We start from the raw sequence: 24,471 nt of genomic DNA on the forward strand, positions 1-24,471 counted from the left end.
CATGCTGAGTGGCCTCTCTCCCGTGTGAAATTATATGCAGGCAGCAGGAGGATTTGCAGCTCTAAGGAAGGTTAGGATTTATAGTGCTGTCTTTTGCAATGGCTTACGCTGCAGAAATGGTCATTTTGTCTTCATCTTCTCTTTTTGGGATAAACACATCATGATATAATCATATATATGGAAAAGCATATCTCTCTGCTCATCAGGGAGCAGGTAGTCCCATGAATATATCCCCTCTTGTAAATCTATCAGTGTCAATCTGGCATTTTCCCCCTCCCGCCTAGAGTTAAACATACATTTTTTTTAATTCATTTCTGTATGGCACAAGTTCTAAATTCTTATTCTATATTCTGATTTCTTTTCCTGTCCAGTAAATTGTTAGCCTTTCCTAAATGAGTAAATTATTGTGGAGTGCAGCTCAAGAAAGATGTCTGGCTAGAGGAAGTGCTGTTTAAATGTGCTTTTTTCCCTGTTCTCATTTGGCAACATGCTGGTGATATTGCCTGTGTAATGAGGGGAGAGTATTAAAATCCATGGCTATCTCTAGTCTGATGCAGAGGTTTGCTAGTAGAATGATGCCTTGGTCTTTAAACTCCTAGGTCGGTATCTTCCATGTGCCTTAAATGTAAATTTCCATGAGTTTGGAAGAGTTTTTTCCATAGTTCTGCACTATAGAAGAGGCTTCTTCCAAGACAGGGCACAGATGTACATGGGCTCCCACCTCATTGTTGCAATATTGACAACAGATTGTGAAAAACATCTTTTCCTATTACTGCTTACAGCTTGACATAAGCCTTAAATAGATAGCAACTACAAACCAGTCAAAATGCCTTGTAACTTCCATTTCACCCTTTTTGCAGGTCCTCATGGCCTGGTCATGCAGATGTTTTTGTGTAGGCAGATTGCTGCTTATAGAATATAGCACTGAGAATAAGGGGCTCCATAGAGGTGCATGGATTTGCCTGTGTAACAAGCTTGTAGGTTTGGTGTTTTGATGATTAGACTATCAGAATAGATGGGCTACTGTGCTGGGTTTGTGTGAGTGATGGGGTTTTAGTAGTGGGGGAAAAGGGGGCTACAGCGGTGGCCCCTGTGAGAAGCTTCCCAGGCTCCAAGTGGGACCCGCCTCTGGCCAAGGCCGAACCAATTAGTGACAGTGGCTCCACCTCTGCGATAATGTATTTAAGAAGGGGAACCTGAGAGGAGGAGGAGGGGTTGTGAGGAGGAGTTGCGACATCTGTGTGAACACCAAGGTCAGTGGAAGAACGGAGGAGGAGAGCAGGGGAGGTGTGTCGGCGCAGATCCCCCCTGTATCCCATGGTGAGACAGCAGGGCTGTCCCCGCCTGCCACCCATGGAGGTCCATGGTGGAGCAGAGGCCAACCTGTGGTCTGTGGAGGAGCCCACACCAGAGTACGTGATTGTGCCCAAAGAAGGCGGGGACTCTGTGAGAAGAAGCAGACCCTGCTGTTGTCATTTGACACTGGGAGGACTGCAGTATCGGGGGTGTCCCATGCTGGATCAGCACGGGAACGACTGCATCCTGCGGGAGAGACTCATGTCGGAGGAAGTTTGTAGAGAACTTTCTCTTGTGAGAGGGGATCCATGCAGGAGCAGGGAGAGAATGCCACAAGTTCCCCCCACCCTGAGGAGGAAGAAGCAGCAGCACTGACTGCACCCCCCATTCCATACCCTCTACACTGCTGGGTGGGAGGAGGTAGAGGTATCAGGAGCAGAGCTGAGCCTGAGAAGGAAGGGGTGGGGAATGTGTTTCTAAGATGTCGTAATGCTTCTCATTGTCCTACTCCATCTGTTAAGTGATGTTGTTGTTAGTGTCTGTATTAAATTGATGTTCTTTTTCTTCCCCTAAAGAGTCTGTCTTCTGCCCCTGACCATAATGGGTGATTTATCCCTCCCTGTCCTTATCTCGATTCTGGAGCCCTTTTTCCTCCTCACCTCCTCAGCGCGAGTGGGGGAGTGGGGGAGTGAGCGGCTGCATGGTGCTCAGTTGCCCTCTGGGCTCAAACCATGACAGTTACTGCTGATGTTGATATTTTTTGAGTGAAAGGAAGTTTCTACTTGTAAGATTGAAGTGTCTTCCAACATAATCAAGAGCTTCTGTTCATGCTGAAGATGCATGACTTTACTACATACTATTCAGACTTCATGTGAAGTTAATATTCTTCTACTTCCTGAAAAGACCTTTATATTTTCAAATATACCTTTTTGCTGTAAATCTGCTTATTTAATAGAATTTAAATAGCTACCTTTTGAAAGAGAATTGTGACAACTCTCAAGAGAAAGGAGTAATAATTCCAAATTGTAGTATTTTTCCATACCATGAGGTCACCACTCCTGTCCCATGTTAGAAGGCACCCTCACTTTCCCAGCTTCTCCAAGAAAAATACCAGTCAAGGTAAAATCCTTTAAGTCAAGGTTTCTTGACCCTTTTTTCCCATGCACACAGCTGCATAAATACCTTGACTCTCAGAAAATTGTCATTGGAAGTTGAGAAACTGTTTTGTCTCCTTCCACCTCAGAGGACCCTATAGGTAAGAGCTTCACTGGGTCCTTGCAGTGAAGATGGAAGTTAAGGCGCAGATTGGTTTCTTCTCTCTCTTCTAGCAAAGGACCTGCATAAAATCTTAAATAGCTGTATTGTATTAGCTAGTCACATTGCCTAAGTTAATTTATGTGATGGTCAGCTGAAAAAAATCCTTATCTCATAGGATGTAATTGGGCTTGGAGGGTAAGTTTTCTTTTTCAAGTGTTTTCTGGTATGGAGATCTTTGGGATTAGAAGAATTAGCCTGGGGAGAAGGAATCAAAGACTCGCACAGTACTTGTTCCATATCTTCACATTGAATTAGAGCCGCGATTTTGGGGTACAGAAATCCTGGCAGTTCCTGGGCCTTGAGACTTCCTTCTCAGTCTGGTGGGGTGTTATGTTTGGATGCAGACCAGAGTGGAGGTTGCCAGAGCCAAGATGAGAAAAAGAAATGATGCTCATACCTCTCTCAATTGCTCTAAGGAGCACCAGCCACCTACAGGTCCCTGCAGCCATGCTGACAGGTTTGGGTCACGTAGTTAATCTTTATTCAAGGAGCAAAGGAAAGTGACTGACTGGAGAACTGAATGTGAAATTATAGAGTTCTCCATGATATTCAAGTTTATTTTAAAGAGTATTAAAAATCAAGAGACACCATTCTATTTCTCCGTTTGTTTCTTCCTGCTTCAAGGCCAGAGTATTTAATGTGAGCTAGAGTGGAAAGATGCTGGACTCCTATTTTGTGTTACTTTGTCACATCTTTGGGCAGTTAGAAGATTTTTTTTCTTTCAGGTTCTGCTCTTGGTTAGAGCTGTTTCTTTTCTTCAGACTAACCATGCTGAGCAGTACCAGGGGATTTTTTTTCTTTTTTTTTAATGGCTTCTGCCTAAATGTTTCTAAATCAAGCAAAAATAATCACAAGCTTTCTCTTCACTTGAAACCATAACATTTTTTTGACAAGAAGTGCCTTTAAAGAAATGCCTCTTAATTTACGGTGGGTTGCTTTGTACTTTGTTTCTGTAACCTATCGCATTACATTTCCTGTGTGTTGAGTATGTATGTATTATGAGCTCTTAAAAACAAATATCCCAGAAGAAAGGAATTCAGTAAATGAATAAAACATTCTTGGGTAGCCCAAGTGGCAGTTTAATGCTCATCCATTGGGACTTTCAAATAATATAATGATGATGGCCATATAAATATATGGATAGATGAATAAGTTCAATGAGGAGCTTGTTACAACTCTGCATACCACATCTGAAATGAAATCAAACTCTGAAAGTGCTGCCTGATGTGAAGGTCCAATTTTTCCAGTGCCAACCCTGAAATTATACCTAAAAATACACAAACTCTGTGTGTGTGTATATACATATGTATAGATAACTAAAACATGCATTTGTAAACTTACACACACACGCCCATACACATGTTGTTCCTAGGTGGAATTTAGTGTTGGGACTGATCTTGATTGCACTGAACTACTAAAACTTTGTAGACTATTGACATGACTGGATTTACAGCAGTGTATCTGAGATTAGGTTTTAGCCCTGGCTTTCTCTAAAACAAATAGATGGAGCTTTTTCATTAGGTTCACCTAATCACATAGCTTTGTAAATACCTGCTTTGATGCCTGTATGCCATGGCAGAGTCTGTAACCTTGTGTATGGCTAACCTGAAGGTAAAGTTTTAATTAATTTTTCCTTGTAGCAATGAATTTCTCAGGAAAAATGAATTCTGATTACAGTGGACCTGGAAACCTGATGTTGATGACCATGAATGAAAGAGAGAAAACAGCTCAGGCCAAACTATGGTGTGGACAGGAGAAACTAGATCACCGAATGAGATGTAAATACGAAAATACGCTTTGTTTTATTACTCCAGAGACATCTATTTCTGCAAAGCTGCTGAGCTGCAGTGAAATAAGTGTGGGTGCTCATATGAAATGTAACATCAGTCTACATCATAATCCAGCAAAATTTCACTTTCTCTTAGCAGTGGGGAGAGGCTGGTATTGCAGTATAAATGGAAGATGCTGAAGTGCTCTTGGTGAAAGGCAGCAATACAGTGATTTGTCTGTTGAGTATTTTAATAATGTCACATCACAGGGGAGGCACAGCCCTTTATTTTGTTATGAGTTGGGTCTCTCTTATTAGAATTCATCATTCCCCTTGGTTGTCTTTTCCTCGTCAGCATACTGTATATTGGTTGTATTTTCTACATGAGAGCATCATCTCCCATGCTAGGCTGAAGCAGAAGCTTTTAGTGGCAGTACTAAAGTGATCACATAAAGCCCCATGAAAATAAGGGACTTTGATATTTTCACACTGGTGGATTAAGTTGATGAATGTTTGCTGTGCTGAAAAATAAGGTACCACTGCTCTGATCTTTTAGCTGAGTGAAATGCCAACAACAATAAAAAAATCTTTCCTAGCTGAAGTAGAAAAATTCCACCCTGGGTCTTCTGGGGATCAACCTGAGCATGGGGAGAGCATGGGAGACCTGGTCCCTCATGCACACAACCCTATTGGAGAATTCTGCATATTTGATGTATAAGCTGTATGGGATGAGATGTTAATCAGAGGACTCTCATGATATGTGCACAACAATTAAGTGTGCATATTTAGAAAAAGAACTGCCACATGCAGTTCTGTGGGGATTTGCCTGTTACTGCGGAACGTGGGTCCAGGAGGTGATACAATGTTACATTGTTATTTTCTTTTAATGAGTTTCTTTTTTTTGGTTGGTATAATAGGAAAGAAAATAGGAAGGAAACAAAGCTGAGGGAGAACTGCATGTGAAAATAAGTGTATTGAAAGATAAGTGCCTTGACAAACACTTGGGAGAATTGATCAAATTGATTAATGTGTTAAGCAATGGGATATAGACTCTGGGATCAGGAAGTTAAGTGTTTTGTGTGAACATTATAACATCAGTGCGATAAATTGATTGTCGTTAGTACTTAAAACTGCAATAGTCATTCAGTTATATTGGAAGTGATAACTAACATGAATTCATATTCCAAAACTTGCATGCAATTTATAAACCTCCTAGGGGATGCTGAAATCATGTTGGAAATTTAAATTAACCCCTGTCATTATCAACAATTTTTCCTATCCTTTTCCATTCTATTCTAGCTTGGAGAAAACTACGTTTTCAAGCAGCTTTTAAATGACAATGAGAGCAATGTATGTGTGCAGTGGGTCTTTCAATAATTGCCTTTTAAAATTGATTTTTATGATTTTCACAAGTAGCAGCAAATGTACTCTGTAACAAAGAAGCTTATTCACACTGCCTTACTGTAAGCACCTGCCTGGTTTCCTCAGGCTCCTTTCCTCGCCTTTCAGTGGGAAGCATTAAACAAGATCTGGCTCTCAGTTTCTGCAGCACCCTCCAGCAACCTTCAGCCAGTGTCTCCACTTACCCTGTTTCCATTTAACCTCCCAATTTAGATCCCTGAATCAAGGCACTGGGGCTATTCCAGAAAAGGACTGTAAGGAGAAAGTCCAAATCTTTCCCCAAATGGCTGCTTATTAATTGCATTTGAACACTTAGATTTATAATGAGCCTTTTAAAATCAATAGAAAGACTCTCAGCACTTTGAGGTGACTGGAGTGGGATAGACTGGATTGAGACAAACTGATGTTGTGCCTTATTTATAGCCAAATTCTGCTTGGGATTGCCAAAGTGATATGTGATGTAAGCTGAAATTCACTCCATCTGAGCGAGGCTGCGTTTCTGCTCTTGCTGGTTGGGGTGGTCTGTTGGCAGCAGGACAGGCAGCTGATTGAAGGGGGCCTTCACCTTTCTTAGGTTGGGATGGAAGTAGTACCCAGAGAATGGAGCATTTATTGGATACACATTAAAAAATGTTCATCTGTGGCCTCATTTAGGGTATGTTACCCAGTGTATTTGGTGGAAAGTGGTGACCGTGGTTACATATGCATTGTGGTACATATGCAAGGGTAGAGTTAAGTCCTACAGGCTATCTCATCTGTGCTGTTTCCTACCCGGACTTCACCTGGGAGCTTTATAGAGTAGTTTTATTTTCTTCATTGTATTTTGCCTGTTCGCAGTATCTGGGTATGTGTATGCATATGTAGGTGTATATGTGTATGTAATTGCATTTAATTAGCTAGGATTCTTCCTTAATTTTGATTTTTCTGAAGGTATCTGTAATTATAGTAATGGCTGGGTAGTGATTTTTATGTACTGCTTGTTCTTGGTGTCTCAAATTTCATCAACCATATGATTTTTCTTAACTGTCTGTAAAAAAACTGGTAACATTTGACTATCACAGTGCTACATACATAATGAAAATCCTATATCCTTCCCAAACATTGGGACTAAAAATGATTTTTCCAATAGGCTCGAAAAACAAGTTTGGGCTTAGTTGGAGCTACTGGTAAATAAAACCAGTAATTTCTGTATGTGGTTCATCCTCTTATATAAACTTATTCCAATGTGTGTGTCTGATTTTAATTTTTTTCACTGTGATTATTACTCTGTACTGTGTGCATGTGTGTATAGATGTGGTAGGGTCTCAGGGGGTTTTTATGTTAAAAAAGTGTAGATAGATACCTATATATAGTTACGTATATGTACATGTATACTTATTTCAGAGACACAAGTAAAAATATAATCCAAAACTGGTACGTGCATGTGTGTATAGTGTTCTCCCTTTCTGTTTTGTTAAATATATAGTGACTCTCCCTTTCTGTTTTGTTAAATATATAATGACTAGTTATTACATAAATTTTATTTTTAGTTAGAAATTTCATAAGTAATTTTGACATGACACTTCGCAGTACAGTTTTTATCTCTTGACCGACTATTTCCTGTTTTCTCTCTCTGTCACAGAGTGAAGGAATGATGTGATGGAGGTGAATATGGGCCGCTGGTCAGGCTCACGGCCACCTCCGTCATGCTTTGCCCTTCTGATTGTCAAGCTCCTGGCTTCTGTTTGCCAAGTAGTTCATGGGACTGCCTCGCTTGGCTTTCACTTTACACATTCCACTTACAATGCTACGGTGTACGAGAATTCTGCAGCCAGGACCTATGTCAACAGTCAAACGAGGATGGGCATTACATTGGCTGACCTTTCATGGGATATCAAGTACAGGATAGTGTCTGGTGATGATGAGGGCTTTTTTAAAGCAGAGGAAGTCATCATTGCTGACTTTTGCTTCCTAAGAATAAGGACTAAAGGTGGGAATTCTGCTATATTGAACAGAGAAATCCAGGACAACTATTTATTGATGGTGAAAGGGTCTGTCAGAGGAGAGGACTTGGAAGCATGGACAAAAGTGAACATCCAGGTTTTGGATATGAATGACTTAAGACCTTTGTTTTCACCAACCACATACTCTGTCACAATAGCGGAAAGCACTCCTTTAAGGACTAGCATTGCACAGGTGACCGCAACAGATGCGGATATTGGGTCCAATGGTGAATTTTATTATTACTTCAAAAGCAAAGTTGATCTCTTCTCAGTTCATCCTACAAGTGGTGTTATCTCCTTAAGTGGCCGGTTAAACTATGATGAAAAAAACAGATACGATCTTGAGATTTTGGCTGTGGACCGTGGGATGAAGCTTTATGGAAACAATGGCGTAAGCAGCACTGCCAAGCTTTATGTTCACATTGAACGTATAAATGAACATGCCCCAACAATAAATGTGGTAACCCATATTCCCTTCCCATCAGACAAGGAGCCTACCTATGCAGTTGTTAACATTGATGACCTAGATGAAGGAGCCAATGGAGAAATAGAATCCGTTTCTATTGTGGCTGGAGATCCGCTAGAACAGTTCTTTCTGAGTAAAGAAGGTAAATGGATGAATGAGTACAAAGTCAAAGAAAGAAAGCCTATTGATTGGGACAGCTTTCCATATGGTTATAACCTGACTCTACAAGCAAAGGATAAAGGATCTCCTCAGAAATTTTCTGCAGTCAAACTTGTCCATATTGCTAGTCCCAAAAAAGAAATTATCCCCATGAAGTTTGAAAAGGAAGCATATGATATTTTGATCAGTGAATTTTCACCTCCTGGTGTGGTTGTTGCAGTAGTTAAGCTGATACCTGAGCCACAAGGTGTGGAATATAGAATATCTCCAAGTGAGGAAGCTGAGTATTTTAAGATCAATCCCAACACAGGCCTTATTACTACTGCTCGTCCTTTGAAAATCATTGAGAAGGACCTCTATGAATTAGAAGTATATACGAACAAAGGTGGTGATTTAAAGGCACGTGTTACTGTCAGGTTAGAAGATGCCAATGATCACACGCCAGAGTTCCAGCAGCCCTCCTACAGTTCGTTTGTCAACGAAAGCGTCCCTGTGGGTTCTAGTGTTTTGGCAGTTTCAGCAGTTGATAAAGATAGGGGAGAAAATGGATACATAACATACAGCATTGCCAGTCTGAACTCACTGCCATTTACAATAAACCAGTTTACAGGTGTCATCAGCACATCTGAAGAACTGGATTTTGAGTCCTCACCAGAAAGCTACAGGTTCATTGTGAGAGCTTCCGACTGGGGTTCTCCCTACCGCCATGAAAGCGAGGTGAATGTCACCATATACATAGGCAATGTCAATGATAACAAGCCCCTTTTTGAAAAAGTGGCATGTCAGGGAGTGATTTCTTCTGATTTTCCTGTTGGTGGTCACATCACTGCTGTTTCTGCAATAGACATAGATGAGTTAGAGCTTGTGAAGTACAAAATAATCTCTGGAAATGAACTTGGCATTTTTTATTTAAATCCTGACTCTGGTGTTCTGCAACTTAAAAAATCTCTGATTAATTCTGGCATAAAGAACAGCAATTTTGGCCTTAAGATAACGGCAACTGATGGAGAGAACTTTGCTGATGCTATGTTTGTTAATATTTCGGTAGTTCATGGGAAAGTGTCTTCAAAGACCTTTAGCTGTAGAGAAACCAGAGTTGCTCAGAAGCTAGCAGAAAAATTACTCAAAAAGGCAAAAGCAAATGTGAAGCTGAATTTGGAAGATGGCTTTCTTGATTTTTATTCGGTGAACAGACAGGCACCGCATTTTGACAAATCCTTCCCTACTGATGTAAAGGTTTCAGAGGATCTGCCAGTTGGTGCCACCATCCTGAGGATAAAAGCCTACGATGCAGACTCAGGCTTTAATGGAAGAGTGCTTTATACAATTTCTGATGGTAATGTAGATAGTTGTTTCAACATTGATATGGAGACGGGTGTGCTTAATGTTCTTATGCCCTTGGACCGTGAAAAAACAGAGCTCTATCTCCTTAATATTACAATTTATGATTTAGGAAATCCACAGAAATCTGCATGGAGACTGTTGACTCTCACTGTGGAGGATGCAAATGATAACAAGCCTGTTTTTTTACAGGATGGTTACTCAGTTAATATTTTAGAAAGTACAAGTCTTGGTACAGAGATTATCCAGGTAGAAGCCAGAGATAAAGACCTAGGATCTAATGGTGAAGTGACTTACTCAGTACTGACGGACACCCAGCAATTTGCTATCAACAGTTCCACGGGAATGGTGTATGTGGCTGATCAACTAGACCGGGAATCAAAAGCAAACTTCACACTGAAAATAGAGGCTAGGGACAAAGCAGAGAGTGGCCATCAACAGTTTTCCGTTGTGCCTCTGAAGGTTTTTTTGGATGATGTCAATGATTGCTCTCCAGCTTTTATACCATCCAGCTACAATGTGAAGGTCTTAGAGGACCTGCCAGTTGGCACTGTCATAGCTTGGTTGGAAACTCACGATCCGGATCTTAGCTTGGGAGGCCAAGTCCGTTACTCGTTGGTGAATGATTACAACGGGCGGTTTGAGATAGACAAAGCGAGCGGCGCCATCCGCTTGAACAAAGAGCTTGATTATGAGAAGCAGCAGTTCTACAACCTGACTGTGCGTGCAAAGGACAAGGGGCGCCCAGTTTCTCTCTCTTCTGTTTCTTTTGTGGAAGTTGAAGTGGTGGATGTTAACGAAAATCTCTATACCCCCTATTTTCCTGACTTTGCTGTCATTGGATCTGTAAAGGAAAATTCACGCATTGGTACAAGTGTTTTGCAAGTTGTTGCTCGAGATGAGGACTCTGGAAGGGATGGAGAGATCCAGTATTCCATTAGGGATGGCAGTGGCCTGGGGAGATTCAGCATAGATGAAGAAACCGGTGAGTTTTGTTTCTAATTTCCTTTTCCTGTTGTAGAGGTTTTTACAAAAGCAAAGCTTAGGCATAATTATTTTCTACCCTTAACAAGAAGTTCCGTTCTTAACAGACAAGATAAAATTATAAATAGGGATTTTCCAGTCACAGCAATAACATGACTTAATTACCTGGTTACATTCATCACTCTGTGGGTGTGAAATAATACACATTCCTTTTCATTGGCTCTGTGATGGCTCCATTTAGAAAGCAGCGATAGTTACAGAATAACTTGCTTCCAGTGACTGTATTATCTGTTGATCGTTGTAAATTACTCAGGTCACCTCCACAGAGTCACAACACTCATGACCTCTAATGCAGTGTCAGACCCAGTGAAAGGAAATAAGGAGCATGAAACAAGAATTATTTAATCTTAAAACCTATTTGTGATCTTGTTCTTGTTGGAGTAATTTTTCATGGGAGTTAGCAGTCTGGAATGATATGCCATTCTGTATAGTATGCTTTCTTGTAGCACAGTGTTCATCAGTGTTGACATGCTTGTGTAAAGGTAGAAACACAGAAAAGATGCTTAATTCTAAACCAGCAGTGCTAGCTTTCCTGTGGTGGTGGTAGTATTATGAACATCGATGTTAGAAAACAGTATTAATAGAGTGAAGATTTTTAAGAAGTTGAATTTCACTACCATGCCACCCTATTTGAAAATACTAAGTATAAAAGGCTATCTAGTAAAACACTTAACAAACTGGCTGTTTAAATGTCTGAGAGCTGTTGGGAGTAATGGTGCAGCTGTGATACTAGAAGTGGTGAGGAAATTAGAAAATAGTCAACAGTTTCAGAAATTATATTAAATATGTTAGGTCTGTGGGTTTACTGTGGTTTAAGCAGACTTTGTATGTCTTTTTCTAAAGCTTTTAATTGAGAATGTGGTATTAAAACATAAGATTAAAATGTATGTTTTGGCAAATTCAAACTGTTTAATCAAATGTCAACTTTCTAAACTGAACATTATGAAAAACAGACGACATTACAAATGCTGTGGATTGCATCTGAGCATAAGCAGTGAAAAATATTTTTATTTTATTTGTGCTATAGTCTCTCTGTTGCAGGTGGGCACAGATGATACAGTCAAAATCTTATGTCCAGAAACATTAAACTCGAATGTCAGAAGTCAAGAGGGCACCTGCCTTCTTTTCAAAAATGTTAAGAACTCACATTTCCTACAGTGCTAATAGCAGTTAAAGGCATTCGGGCAACGTTACTTAGGCAGTTGAACATGAATTTCAATTGTAAGCTCCTGAATTTGAAAATTTTGGCCTACCTGCTTATTTAGTATCATCAACTTCAGCTAAATGGGTTCTTTATAAAGCAATGGCAGATTGGTCCAAATGCTGCTCTATTGTTCTGGAAATCTCAGGGTTAAGTATTTATTGAACTGAAAGGAACTGGTAGGGAGAGTAAGTAAGTGCATGTTGCTCATTAATAAATTAACCAGGATTTTTATCCTATGCCTGGATTACTATTGGGCAATAGGCTATAATGTGTGGACTCCCCTTCAGTAAAGCACAAATCATGTTTTGATATGAGCGGGAATTGTACTCAATATTCCACTTTAAACATACTTAGTTTCTTTCCAGAATTTAAATCTGTTTTGTTGCATGAAAAACACCTGAACTTCAAAAGTTGCAAATGAACCAACCTGTGCTATTTCACTAAACTGTTCCAGAAGACACTTGATAATCCAGCAGATCAGAAGACTTTTGGATTGTTCTTCTGTCTGTTTTCCCAAACTGCTCAGTACAATTTAAGCCTTCTCAACACCAATTCGGAGAAAACTTGGTTGCATAGCTGCAGCCAGGGAGATGTGGAGAGCAGGGCTTGGGGGTTCTGGAGTTGCTCTGAGTTTTGCTGTTGTAACCCGTGTATAGAATTTGACCTGCTGTGTCAAATAGGACACAACATTAATACTCTTCTATTGAACTGGTGGCAACTTAAATGTTGCTAAATGATGAATCAGCTTTCCAGCTGTAGAAGAGAGCTTAAGTCACGTATTGAATTAATTTACAAAGAGATAGATGTTTATTTACTTTCAGCGCAGTTAATTTGTCACTTTTAAACTGACCAACTCTATTGGCTTATGCACTGTCTGCCCTGAAATTTGTGATGGTAAGCAGGAGCACGCAGTACAACAAATCAATATTTTTGGCTGCTGCAGTAATGAAAAGAAGACTGCAGTATCCATTATAATCATTAGGATATAAACTGGGCCAAATTCATCCTGAGATGTGAGCAGGCTGGACTCCAAGCAAGTTTCTGCTTTCAGCAAAGTCCTACTCCAGTGCATTATTTTTATTCTTCTGCAACATTCCATCTGAATGGTGTCACCCCGTGTGCCTAGTGAGATGTGACTGTGCTCCTCGAGGCTTGTCAATACTGAGGAGGGGAAATGGTCCAGCAATACCCAAGGGAGAGCTGGTTTGCATGGCGGATCCACACCACACCATGCTGCTGTACACTTGTTGGCACGGTGGCTTTGTTCTTGTTCCACTATAGATGTATATAGGTGCATCTAACTCCACTGAGCGTGAACTGGCTTTTGGTGTGGGTTCCACAAAAGGCTCTTCTCCATTCAGGTCTGAACAGTGGTTTGTGGTTAGTTTGGGAGTCTCCTCCATATTGTCCAATATAGATCTCTCTGCATAGGGTATATGTGCAAATCTTGGTGCTGCTGCAGTTTGGTAAGAGAGGTGCCATGGGGGTGAGCCTGGGCTTTCCTTCCCACAGTGCTGATCTTTACTTTGTGTTGTAGAGAATCGGTTTTGAGGATTACTATAGTTGTGTTACAACATTCATTGCTAAGTACTCTAGTTCATATGTAGTGGTAACCAGAAGCATAGCGAGTGTTTGCCAGCTAGAAGTATTTGATGAAGTGAAATTTTACATGTATTTGGTTCCACAGCCTTGTGAATCACTTTCAAATTTGTTTCAGTTGATTTACTTTCCTTTCCAGGAGGCAGTGCAGGTACAAATTGGTAAATCAATAAAAACTCTCCTGAAGTAGAAGTTCCTGTCCCACTCCAACTCCATCCCTGGTTTCCCACTAGTTCTTAGCCAGCAGACTAAATTTCTCATGAGTGTATAACTAAACTAATGATTCATACATAAAAAAGCTTGTTTAAGACTTCTCTGGAGGTTAAAAAAATTGATTTTTTTTATTTTTTTTTTTTAATAGAGAATTCTCCTTTATTGATTCCTGCCACAATGGAGATTGAGTTTGGCACCAGCCCAGGTGTAGGGTTCAAACTCATTGATTTTCTATCTTCATTGGAGTATTTATTGACTGTTGGTATAAATGTCATAAGCTTGCCATTTAAGATCCCTGCACTGAGGGACATGTAGTGTGATCCTGCCATTCATGGATTTTCTTTTTCCTTCTGTCTCCTGTTCAGAACTGCTTTTTTTTTTTTTGCATCCCTCTCATTCTCTTGGACTCCAGAGATATAATCTATATGATGAGATATGGTCATCTACAGTCAGAACTAGTCACTGCAGTCTTAGTCAATGGAGAGAAATGGGCAATTGAGAAATATGATTCATTTTACCCTAAAGTAAAAATATGAAATAAGTTGGATGAATCATGCTCTAAAAATGTGCAGAGGTCCTTGTATGACTAGCTCAGAGGTAGAGGTCTACACTAAACACCTCGTTTTTGTCAGACATAACCCATTCCTGTTAACTGTAAACCAACTGCAAACAAGAATGTACGCTGTCAGGTTGACATGCTAAGTAATTTGTGATGACTGCTCTCTAACACCTCCATGTTTTTAGCTTAATTTCAGGGAATTGTCTCACAATATAAAACCCACATATAAATGGAGTTCTAGAAATAAAGAATGAAAAGAAGGATTTTAAGAGTACATGAGATAAGAATTATACAACTAATATTTTATGGTTTTTCATTTTCTGAGAATAGAGTGCTAGACAGAGCACCCCACTTCATTTATAGAAAGTCATCAAGATCTGATGCTTGGATCTTACTTGTGGAAGTGGGTAGTAACCTTCCCCTTACACAGCTCAGGCTATGGAGAAGCTCAAGCCATTTCTTCATCTCTAGTACTGCTTCCCACCTGTTGTGTTCCTCCACAGTACTTGCTGGCCTGTTAATTGCAGTTCCTTAGAAGATAATTATGTAAACCCTCCCCAATCTTTCTAGATTGTTGTGACGCAAAATGAGCAGAGATCTGTTAGAGATTTTTGTGGGATGACAGCATGCTCTGAGCTTTCATTGTAGTGATAGCTTTAATAGATAGAACTACTTTTCTGGAAATGGTCTCTGTTAGAGGTTCTCTACTGCCTTCTTAAAAACCTGGGTTTTCTCAGCTCTGGTTATGTGCACCCTCATAGTGCTGATACCACAGCAAAGTGGTGTATTTTTGCTGTCTCAGAAGCTGGTCATGAGTCCAACAAATGCATATGGGTTTGTGATACCACCTGCTTTGAGTGACTAAATACCATCAAACAGTACCTCTTTTCTGGCTGCAGTGGGGACTTGGACAACTAGTGAGACTTCCTGACTTCTTGAAAGGTTGAATTAGATGAGATCAGCCCTAGCCTAAATGCTGACGTCTTCCTTCTCATTTTTAATGATTTGTGGTTCATCTAAACAGCATTTTTGACTCAAGCTCCACTTTTTAGTCTGGCATGTGTTTCTACTCTGTGCACAGTTGATGTAACAGCCTGGCACTCAAAGAGTTTCTATATTTACCCCTACACTACCCATGGATGTACTCGTTATAGCAAATGAACGAAATGAGTTCTAGAGGAGCAGAGACTAGACACAGTCAGCATCTCCTGAAGCAAAGACTTCTGTAGACTTGATGGAAGTTGGTGTGGCAGTGCCCCGGGATGCACGGGTTGACTAACTCCACTGCAGAGGTGGGAAAACTGAAGTGTAATGTCTTTTGCTGCTTCTCAGAAAAGGATTGAAACATCTTAAGTCCCACTGAAATTGAACATGGAGGTAAAATAGTGGTATTAATGAAATGCTTAGGGGATCTTTAATGTTCTTGAAAAGCCCATAAGCATGGACTTAAGCAACACCTTCAAAACTTACTAATCTCATTTCCTAAGGTTATTCAGGAGTCTGATTCCCCTGATTTTCATTGGGACTTTAAATTTAGGCATTAGGTGGCACTAATTTCCACCCCTGTAGAGGCCCTCTGATATGAACGCAAGCTGGAGTTGACCCGATTAACTTGTTATCTTTAGGTGCTTTCAGCCCTGAAATTCAAATAAGCCAAACCTGTCTTTCACAGAGCTGAAATCTTGAAGATACTATTAAATGGAGGTGGAGTTCAAATTATTACAGACTCCTTGGATTTATTTATGGTGCCAAGGATAGCAGTCTGATCTTCTATTTTAATACCTTTTAAGGTACCTCAGGAGTGATAGAAATTCCTGACAAATTGTGGCTAGAATCTAAAAAGAAGGCAGTCGGTGTTGGAAAAACCTAATCATGGCTTCAAATGACTAATAAAGGAAAGTAGAAACACCAGATGATACAGTTTACAATAAACCAGACCTGCCTGCACTGTTATATCTATTTGGCAAAAGCGAATAAATTTATTGCTTGAGACTCCTTGCATCTTGTTGCTGTCTTCTAAAATAGTTTTCGGTTATTGTGTGTGCAAGTTGAAGAATACTTTCATTTCTTACAATTTGAGTGGTCTGATAAATATTTATGTGGGACCATTACCAGCATTTCCTTTAAACAAAATCAAGTAAAAATGAAAATGGTTTATGATACATGATTTTTTTTTTTTTCCCTTGCTTGTTTAATTTTATGAAAGCATGTAGGAGCTAGTGGGTAAATCTAGGCACACTCACTGGTAGAACTGAATTCATTGTAGAGTTTTGAGGCTTTAGTATTACAGATGTTCTTCATCTTCCTGGTAAATGTAGGCAAATTTCATTGCCCAGAGCCAGTATTTCAGAGCCACTTAATTATCCCGTGCTTCTAAAACTAGATTTCAAAGTAACTTCGGGCCGTATAATAAGAGAAGTGCCAGTGAGTGTTGCTGGGAGGTAGCTCAGGAAAGGAGGATGCTCACAGGGGAGGCACTTGTAGCAGTCACTGCAGACTGAAGATTGTCAGTCCTCAGCCTGGACATGATGGCTCTCCTGAGCAGCCTCTCTGGGAGGGAGTGTGCCAGATGGATCACAGAGCATGGTCCTGGCCAAAATCTGTCATCCCGTATCTGTGTCAGGCATGAATAAAGCATTCCTAGAAGCAGCAATTTCTGAGTCTGTGGTACTGTGTTATCACTGTTCTAGGAGTTATCTTTAGCAGCTTTTAGTAGTGCAAGCTTTTCTTCATTTATGATTTCCAATTTTAGGGAAGTTATTGTTAATAGTTTTCTTTCTTTAAAATTAGTCGTGGTGGAAAAGCAAGGATTTTTTTATAAATTCTGTGTCTGTATGTTTGTAATTTCCTTGTCATTTGTATCAGTAAGTTAATAAAGGAACAAGGCTTGTCTTAGTTTCACTGTAATGAATTTGTTTAACTTTTTATTTAATGATATGAACCCTAAAACAATGCATCAACTTATGAAAATATTTACTTTAAAGAGCCCTTAGTATCATTCTGACATACCTTCCTAAGTTTCCTAAGTGAAGTTAGTTGTGCAGAATTGTTCCATTCAAGCTGTTCAGCTCCCTTGGCTTTATACTGCATAAAACAGTTCACGGTGTACAATTCTCATAGTTATCTGTAATTTGCATGTTTTCCCTTATTTGGAAAATGTTTACAGAATCTCCTTTGTTATTCAGGGTGCTCCTGGTGATAGGACGTTTTGTCTCAATCTCCGAGTAATTTATTTATTAATAAAGAAATGTGCAGTTTGTATTTCCTCCTAACGGTCACCTTTATCACCCTTGAGATTTGTTTCCAAGAGTATTTTGTATTATTGTGTATTCTGTTATTTTCTCCCTTAGTGTGTAAGCCCAGGAAGTGACTCCTACGTTGTCACCCATTAAATTATACCCAGGTGCTCCTGCATAAGCAGAAAGTTTATGCCCAAAGTGGCAGTGATGGGACCAAGCCACAAGGTAGTCAGTCACATGGTACTAGGGGAAAATTGACTTCCAATATCTGAAGTTCAGTCTGAGCATCTGAGCATCAGTTTTATCCTGACATCACTTCAGGCCATGATCTGCCTTCCCATGTAAGCAATTTATGGTAGTTCAGAGGAAACTGGAGAAAAATCCATTTTAGGTCTTCCAAGGCACCAGTAGAAGCCCAGGGATGTTGAGAAGTGATGTTAATGCAAAACTGCAAGCTTATCAGCATGTGGAGGGCGATACGAACAGTCCCGTCCTGGGACATACGAATGAGAATGTTTGAAGTGTCTAAGATTATGTGGTGCCACTTTGGTGTACTGCCTAATCCTTCCCTGAAACAAGTCCAAGAGAGAGGAATCTCTGGTGGCCAGTAAAATTGAGGATGCATCCTGCCGTCTGACCCTTGCAGCAGGTTGTGTAGCCTTTTAGGGAGCAGAAGAACCGGACAGAGTTAATCAGGAATTTGTGGGGCTGGTCTGAAGCAGAGACAGGTGATAATATTGGACTGATCAAAAATGTAAGTGCACATATCTCTTTCTCTGTTTCAGTATATAGGCAGATTCCAGGATTTACCTTGGAAGCTGGATTAAAGGATTTTGCAAAGCTGTTTGCACTTCAAGGACTACAAGTAATGGCAAATGAGGCACTTGCTTGGAAAGCTCTTCGAATTGTTCATTGCTCTCATTGCTAAAAAATTGTGTCACATTTTAAGGCTGTTTGACTAATTTCAGTGTTCAAGTCTTCGAATTCATTAGGTCTTTGCCAGCAAGGTAAAATCAGAATAAAATTTTAAAATCCTTCCGCTGTTAGATTGCTTTCTATTCATATGTACATGTTTACCTGAAAAATAGATGTTTGGAGATGAGCTTCTATAGCTCATGGAACAGATTCTTTTAATCTGTAGTCTGCTGTTTAATGTAAACATCTTTATTACATTTTATACACTTATGGTGTCTTATTAGCATTGAAGTGTTGCCAGTAAGAAATAACTGAGAGAAAGCCAAATGGAGTGCATGTGGAGAGGGAGTTTTCATCACAGTTGGTTTGCATTAGGTGTTCTCACTAATACATTTTTGTGTTTCTCAGACTTAAGTTGTCCACTGGTGTTGACTTGGTCATTTTGTCCACAGCTAACAAAAAGGGCATAGAATCATTCAGTTGTGGTTAGGAGTTTGTCACGTCTTTCTCTTTCTGGGGATGTTTTGAGGACAGCTCTGCAGGTTCTGTGACTGCAGTGTTTTGCAGAGCATGGGAAAGGGGTGTGTGGTGGATGTCTCACTGGCCCTGCAGCAACCCTCCTTGACATTGTGATTAGGTGACATGGTGATTAAGTTGGACATGTAACATGGAGCAATGTTCATTTTGTATGACCTGGCCCCCCTGGATCAATGCCTCACGTAGGTTGGACATGAACATGGTGCTCAGCCAAGGTGAGGTGAGTCCTGCCCCGGGAGGTGAAAAGTGGTCGGCTGAGTCCTGCCAGTGGTACCTGCCCTCTGCTTGGGCAAGTGTTGCTGCCATGTACCATGAGAGCAGGAGGTGTTTGATGATGTAGGACTGTGCTCTCTCCATCAGGGGAATGAGAAAAAGTGGGGAGCATGGGTCTGCAGAGAGCTATGGTACCCTTCAGAGCATCCCCTGTCTAAATTACTGGGGACATTAGGACATGCTGCAGAGCTTACCTGCTGCACATGTTGATTTTTTGCTCTTTTATGTCTGTACCATGTCCCGAAGATATTAACAGAAAAATATCTTTGTAGCCAGCTACATCTCAACTTTGCAGCAGTTCTCCACTGGTGACAGACTGGTTACCACAGCCGTCCCTTGAAAGGGAGGCAGCCTGAAGCTACTTCTCTTAGGAAATGTTTTTCAGTTACTTTGATGATATTTTCATCTTGGAGTTGAGCAAAATGCGCTTGCTGTACATGTATGAGTGACAGTTCGCCAAGGTGACAGACTGGAGGGGTGTGCAGCTCTGGGGCTTAGGGAGATGGTAAGGTTTAGGTCTGGTTCAAGCTAGGTGGCTGATTTTGCCAGTGAAAATCAGTTTCTAGTTATAAACCTGAGCTTGTGGCCATCAGCACTGATGAATAATCATCCTAGTGACTAGAAGGAATGAAATTAAACTTTCCTGCTTTAATTTATGTCAGGACTAATTATGAAGAAGTGTTTACATTGGCCTGAGAGTAATCTGATTGTATGTGGCTTCAATAGCTCTCTGCTTCCACAATGTGATGGCTAGATCTGCCTGTCTTTCACAACTGAAGCCTTCAGTTTTTCAGTTTTACTAAAATCTGCATAGCAAATTAATTTCTGATTTTAGATCATTGCAGCCCATAATGAATTATATGCATAATTACTTAGGGATTTTTCCTCTTCATCGAAAAGTTTTACTGAGAATTCATGTTCTGAAAATGTAACTTTACAGACAGGTCATTAAAAATAGTTCTGCTTCTCACCACTGATTCAGTTTATAAAGTAAAGAATTTGCAAAAAGAAAAAAACAAACCCTAACTGTGAATCAGTTAAATTTTTAATAACTTTTTTTTCCCCAAAAGCTTTATTTTTATGAGAGAGTAACTATGGGATTTAATTAAATTTGCCAGAATACTTCACAGTCCCAGAACAGCTTTAATCTAAAGTACACAAATTATTTTTCACATTTTAATGAAGGAAGCTCTTTGATGTACAACATTTATGTAGTTTCCCATTTTACTGAAAGGGTGTGAGAGGTGTAGATAAGTTAATAGTTTGATTCTTTTTCTTCTGGGGGGGGACACACATAACAGTGTAGAAATTCATTGAAAACAGTGGGAACTTGAGGTGTTCAGCATCTCTGATGAAGTTGTACTTTTCCGTAGCATGCAGTGGCAGATGGGACAGATTTTTCTGACTCCCAGCATGTCTTTCCACGTGAGACCACCCTTTTTATACTATACAAAATCTTGGAGCTGTTTTTAAAAGAACTGGATTTTATTGTTTCTTGTTGAAATGGTCTTTAAGGATGAATTGTTGGCACTACACTACTTCTGTTGGCTATATTAGGTGGGGTTTATTACCTTGCCTTAATTATTATTAAGCAGTAACTCTTAGGTGATGGCAGATCACGCTCCCAACCATCATCAGTGATTAACACAGTTTCCTCTGGGATGACAATCTTATATTTTGCTGCTGAGGGGAGAGTGCTGGATAGTGGTGAGCATCAGCAGCGTGACCCGGCCCAGGGATGGCCGAAGCCCTGGGCTGCCTGCGGCGGCTCTCGGGGCTGCCAGCAGCCGGAGGGGGATCGGAGTGAAACCTCAGTGGGACTTTGGGGCTGATTCTTCTGGTCTGCGTTGGTTGCTCTGAGCAGCCGTGGGCCCTTCCCAGGGATGGGGCAGCCTCCTTCGCTTTAACCTTTTCCAGCACTGCTCTTTGCAGACACCTGCCTCATCCTTCTCCTTAAGGAAATCCTGAATGCAGCAGAGTCAGCCCACATGAGCTACTTCTGTTGGAAGCCTCACAAACTTTTAATGTGTGATATTTATTTATTTTTTTTTCCCTCCCACGGTACCAGGAAGTGTGTTCTGTACCTTCAGTACCTACATGCAGAGCAAATCAATGGTGTGTCTTCATCTCTGTGACCAACAGTTACACCAGCCATTTGCTAATGAGATGAGGTGCTTTTTGTGAGCGTGTTACTCCTTTGCATCCTGATGTGGCTCTAGCTTTAACAACGTGTCTTCCTTTTAGGAACATGTTGTTTGGTGTGGGCAGCAAGCTGCTTTTGAGGTGCAAAGCATCCTTCTGGAGAAAGGCAAAATAATCAAAAAGGAAGACTGTTCCTACAGCGACATTTTGAGAGGAGATGGGGACTGTTTATGAGGAAGGAACAGGACTGGCATTTAGCTTAACGGGTAAATGGCAAAAATCTGTTTATTAAATGTGACCTAATGAATTTAGGACTGCTGACTCTAGAGTATGGCCCCACCATCTATTTATCATCAAAACCCATTGCTGCTTCTCTCTAAAGATGGAAGGTAATATCTAAATTATATCTGAATTATATGAACTATAAAGATTGAATATGTTGATGCTGAAAGTGGGAAAAAAAAGCATTCTATTGATGGAGGTCACTGGCTGTAGCCATTACTGCAATGCAAAGTGCTGTACTCCTGTATTGATAGGAGCACAGAAAGGTTCATGTTGTTTTTGTGTAAACATACCAGTGTTTGAAACTTTCTGTATATGATTCAGCTCTTTAATGGGGAATCCCTTTAATTGCTTAATCTTTCATAATGAACATTAATCTGTCATTGGCAAAGATAAAATCCAGCTAATTCTCAGAAAATCTGTTTCTCTATACCCACAAATTAAAACTCCTTTGGTACCAGTTGAAAGCTCTGTCTAGACATTGAATGTGGTCAGAAATAACCATGTGGTCACAGGGAGGGTAGCTGGACTGCTTTACACTGTCAATCGTAATCCAGTCTACTTTGACAAGAGGGTTTGGACTCTCCTGGAAAGTCGCTGGAGGGATGGGAACCTCTGGAAAATGAGCCGTGATCACCTTTCCCTAGTACCCTGGATCCAGGAGATGCCATCTTCCTCAGCAGGGTTCCTAAAGGGCTGATCTCTACAGACCCCTCCCCAGCTTTTACTGTATTAATTTGAATTGCTTGTTAAGAATCCCATCTTTTCAGTAAAATAAGGCTGTGATTACCAGCTCCCTTTAAACCTGGCACATATTTGTTCCGACCATAATAGACAGCCCATGCCTGGTCCTGACTGCTCTTTCCTACCACCTTCTTGCAGTGGCTGTTTTTTTACCTAGCCACTTGGTGATCCAGTTCAAGAAAGCAATGAGAGAATGAGAGAAGGACTAAGGCCTCATCTTTTTTTTTTTTTTTTTTTTTTCTATTTTGAGAAAAGGAGTGTGGGGATCAGATCCCTGATTGGATTTATGGGCCCTACAAACACTGGGCATTTTGATGGAGGTAAGGAAGGAAGATCAGGTACAAAGCTAAGGGCTGGGTTGCCCTTTTGATGCTTTTGACCCTGTGGATTTGAGAGCATCCATGCATGGAGCTGCAGTGGCATAACTCATGTAATTAAAATTCATACTGAGCAATATATAGACATTTACACATTGTCCATATAGGAAATTTGTAATTCCATGTTCAGGAGAGGTTGCTTGATGGAGAGTCGTCCTGATAAACCAGAAGTGATTTTAGCAGTGTAGAGAAATGGCTTGGAAATAACACGTGACGAGAGCTACTGCTTTGTCCTGGCTTCAGTGTGGAAGAGGCAGCTGTGATGGAGTGAGCAGGATGTGTACTAACATGGGGATTTGGTGTGTTAGCTGATTAGGATGCTTATTTGCTATGTGGTGTTTATGTTGTGGGCCTCTGAGCCTCAAGCTGAAATCACAAGTCAGAGCAACTATCAGACAGATAAAGCTGCTTACTACATGTTACAGAGAGAGATAAAATCCCTCTGGCAGTACGACTAACCTCTTCATGCCTCACTTTACCTGTCTGTACAATAAGTCTAATGATCGTCACATTGTTAAAGGCATTTTTGTGCCACTTGTGATGCTCGCAAGATTAATGACTTTAAAATGCTATGAGTGATTTTGATGGAAACACATATGAAAGTGCATTGCAGCGGTTGTGTGTAATGCAGTCAGTTGGTATGTGGAGTTGGAGGGTGTTAAAGGAGCAGTCTCTTCAGGGGTCACTTCTTTCCCAGTCCAAGGAGATCTGTAGCACCGAAGTGGCCTGTTTAAGCTAGTACATTTATTCCAAATAATTAACTATAGAAACATTACATTGACAGCATTGGGCATACCCAACAGCCATGTGCTCACGTTGCTCAGTTGTTTCTTTAGCCTTCCAGGGGCAAGTGATGCTCTGAAACCTGGCTTACTGCAGTGCTGGGTGGAAACAAAATACAAAATAAATCCCAGGATCAAGTGAGATGAATCTTTTCTGTTGCTCCCTGCGTGCTGTAACTTCTGTGTCTCTGTTTGGCCTGACCAAGGGACTGGTAGGTAGTCCTATGAAGCATCATTTTAAGGGGGTAAAAAAATGTGGTTATAGAATTGTTTTAGCCATTCTTTCCAGATGTGGAGCTGATGACCAGAGGTGGAAAGGGCTATTGGACATTTGCCTTGGTAAAACATTTCTTGTAAGACCATTTTGGTGAAGTCAGGAGTTTTTGGAGGAGTTGTGCTTCTGTCTCTGTGGGAAAAAGCTGCTTGGGTGTTCCTGAGCCAGATAATACTTTCTGTGTTAGTGTAAATAATTTATTGAGGGCACAGGGTGAGATGGGGCTCCGCAACTAACCAGACCCAGAGGTTTTGTGCCGGATTATCCCCTGGATAGTGGGAGGACCTCCAGCCCTGCACGACTGGCAGCGTGCCCAGCTGTGGGACAGCAGACAGCAAAGCATACCAGAAATGTTCAGCTTCTGCATCCATGCCATGGTTTGACACATGCAACATGAGTGTAACAAGGTGAGAAGGCTGTAGGTGAGCGCAAGGCACACCTGGAGCTCAGCTGATGCTTCTTTCTTCATTTACCTTAGTAAATAGTTTTAGCAGCTACTAGCTAACCTGCCTACTTAGAGTAATTTCCATGTCAGTAAGGACCCCTGTCACGTGTCC

General features: G+C 40.7%; 1 protein-coding gene across 10 annotated transcripts in view; it reads left to right on the top strand.

Moving 5' to 3' along the window:
- Positions 1 to 24,471, top strand: part of FAT3 (FAT atypical cadherin 3) — a 418,659-nt gene that overhangs the window by 82,307 nt on the left and 311,881 nt on the right. For all 10 annotated transcript variants that reach the window (XM_042792184.1, XM_042792182.1, XM_042792186.1 and 7 more), the window contains one exon: positions 7,404 to 10,715. In XM_042792184.1, the coding sequence (XP_042648118.1) occupies positions 7,421 to 10,715 (3,295 nt within the window). In that variant the 5' untranslated portion in view covers positions 7,404 to 7,420. The remainder of the gene's footprint in view (positions 1 to 7,403; positions 10,716 to 24,471) is intronic.

This window comes from Tyto alba, unplaced genomic scaffold (assembly GCF_018691265.1).
Source record: "Tyto alba isolate M040663 unplaced genomic scaffold, T.alba_DEE_v4.0 Super-Scaffold_2, whole genome shotgun sequence".
Lineage (NCBI taxonomy): Eukaryota > Metazoa > Chordata > Aves > Strigiformes > Tytonidae > Tyto > Tyto alba.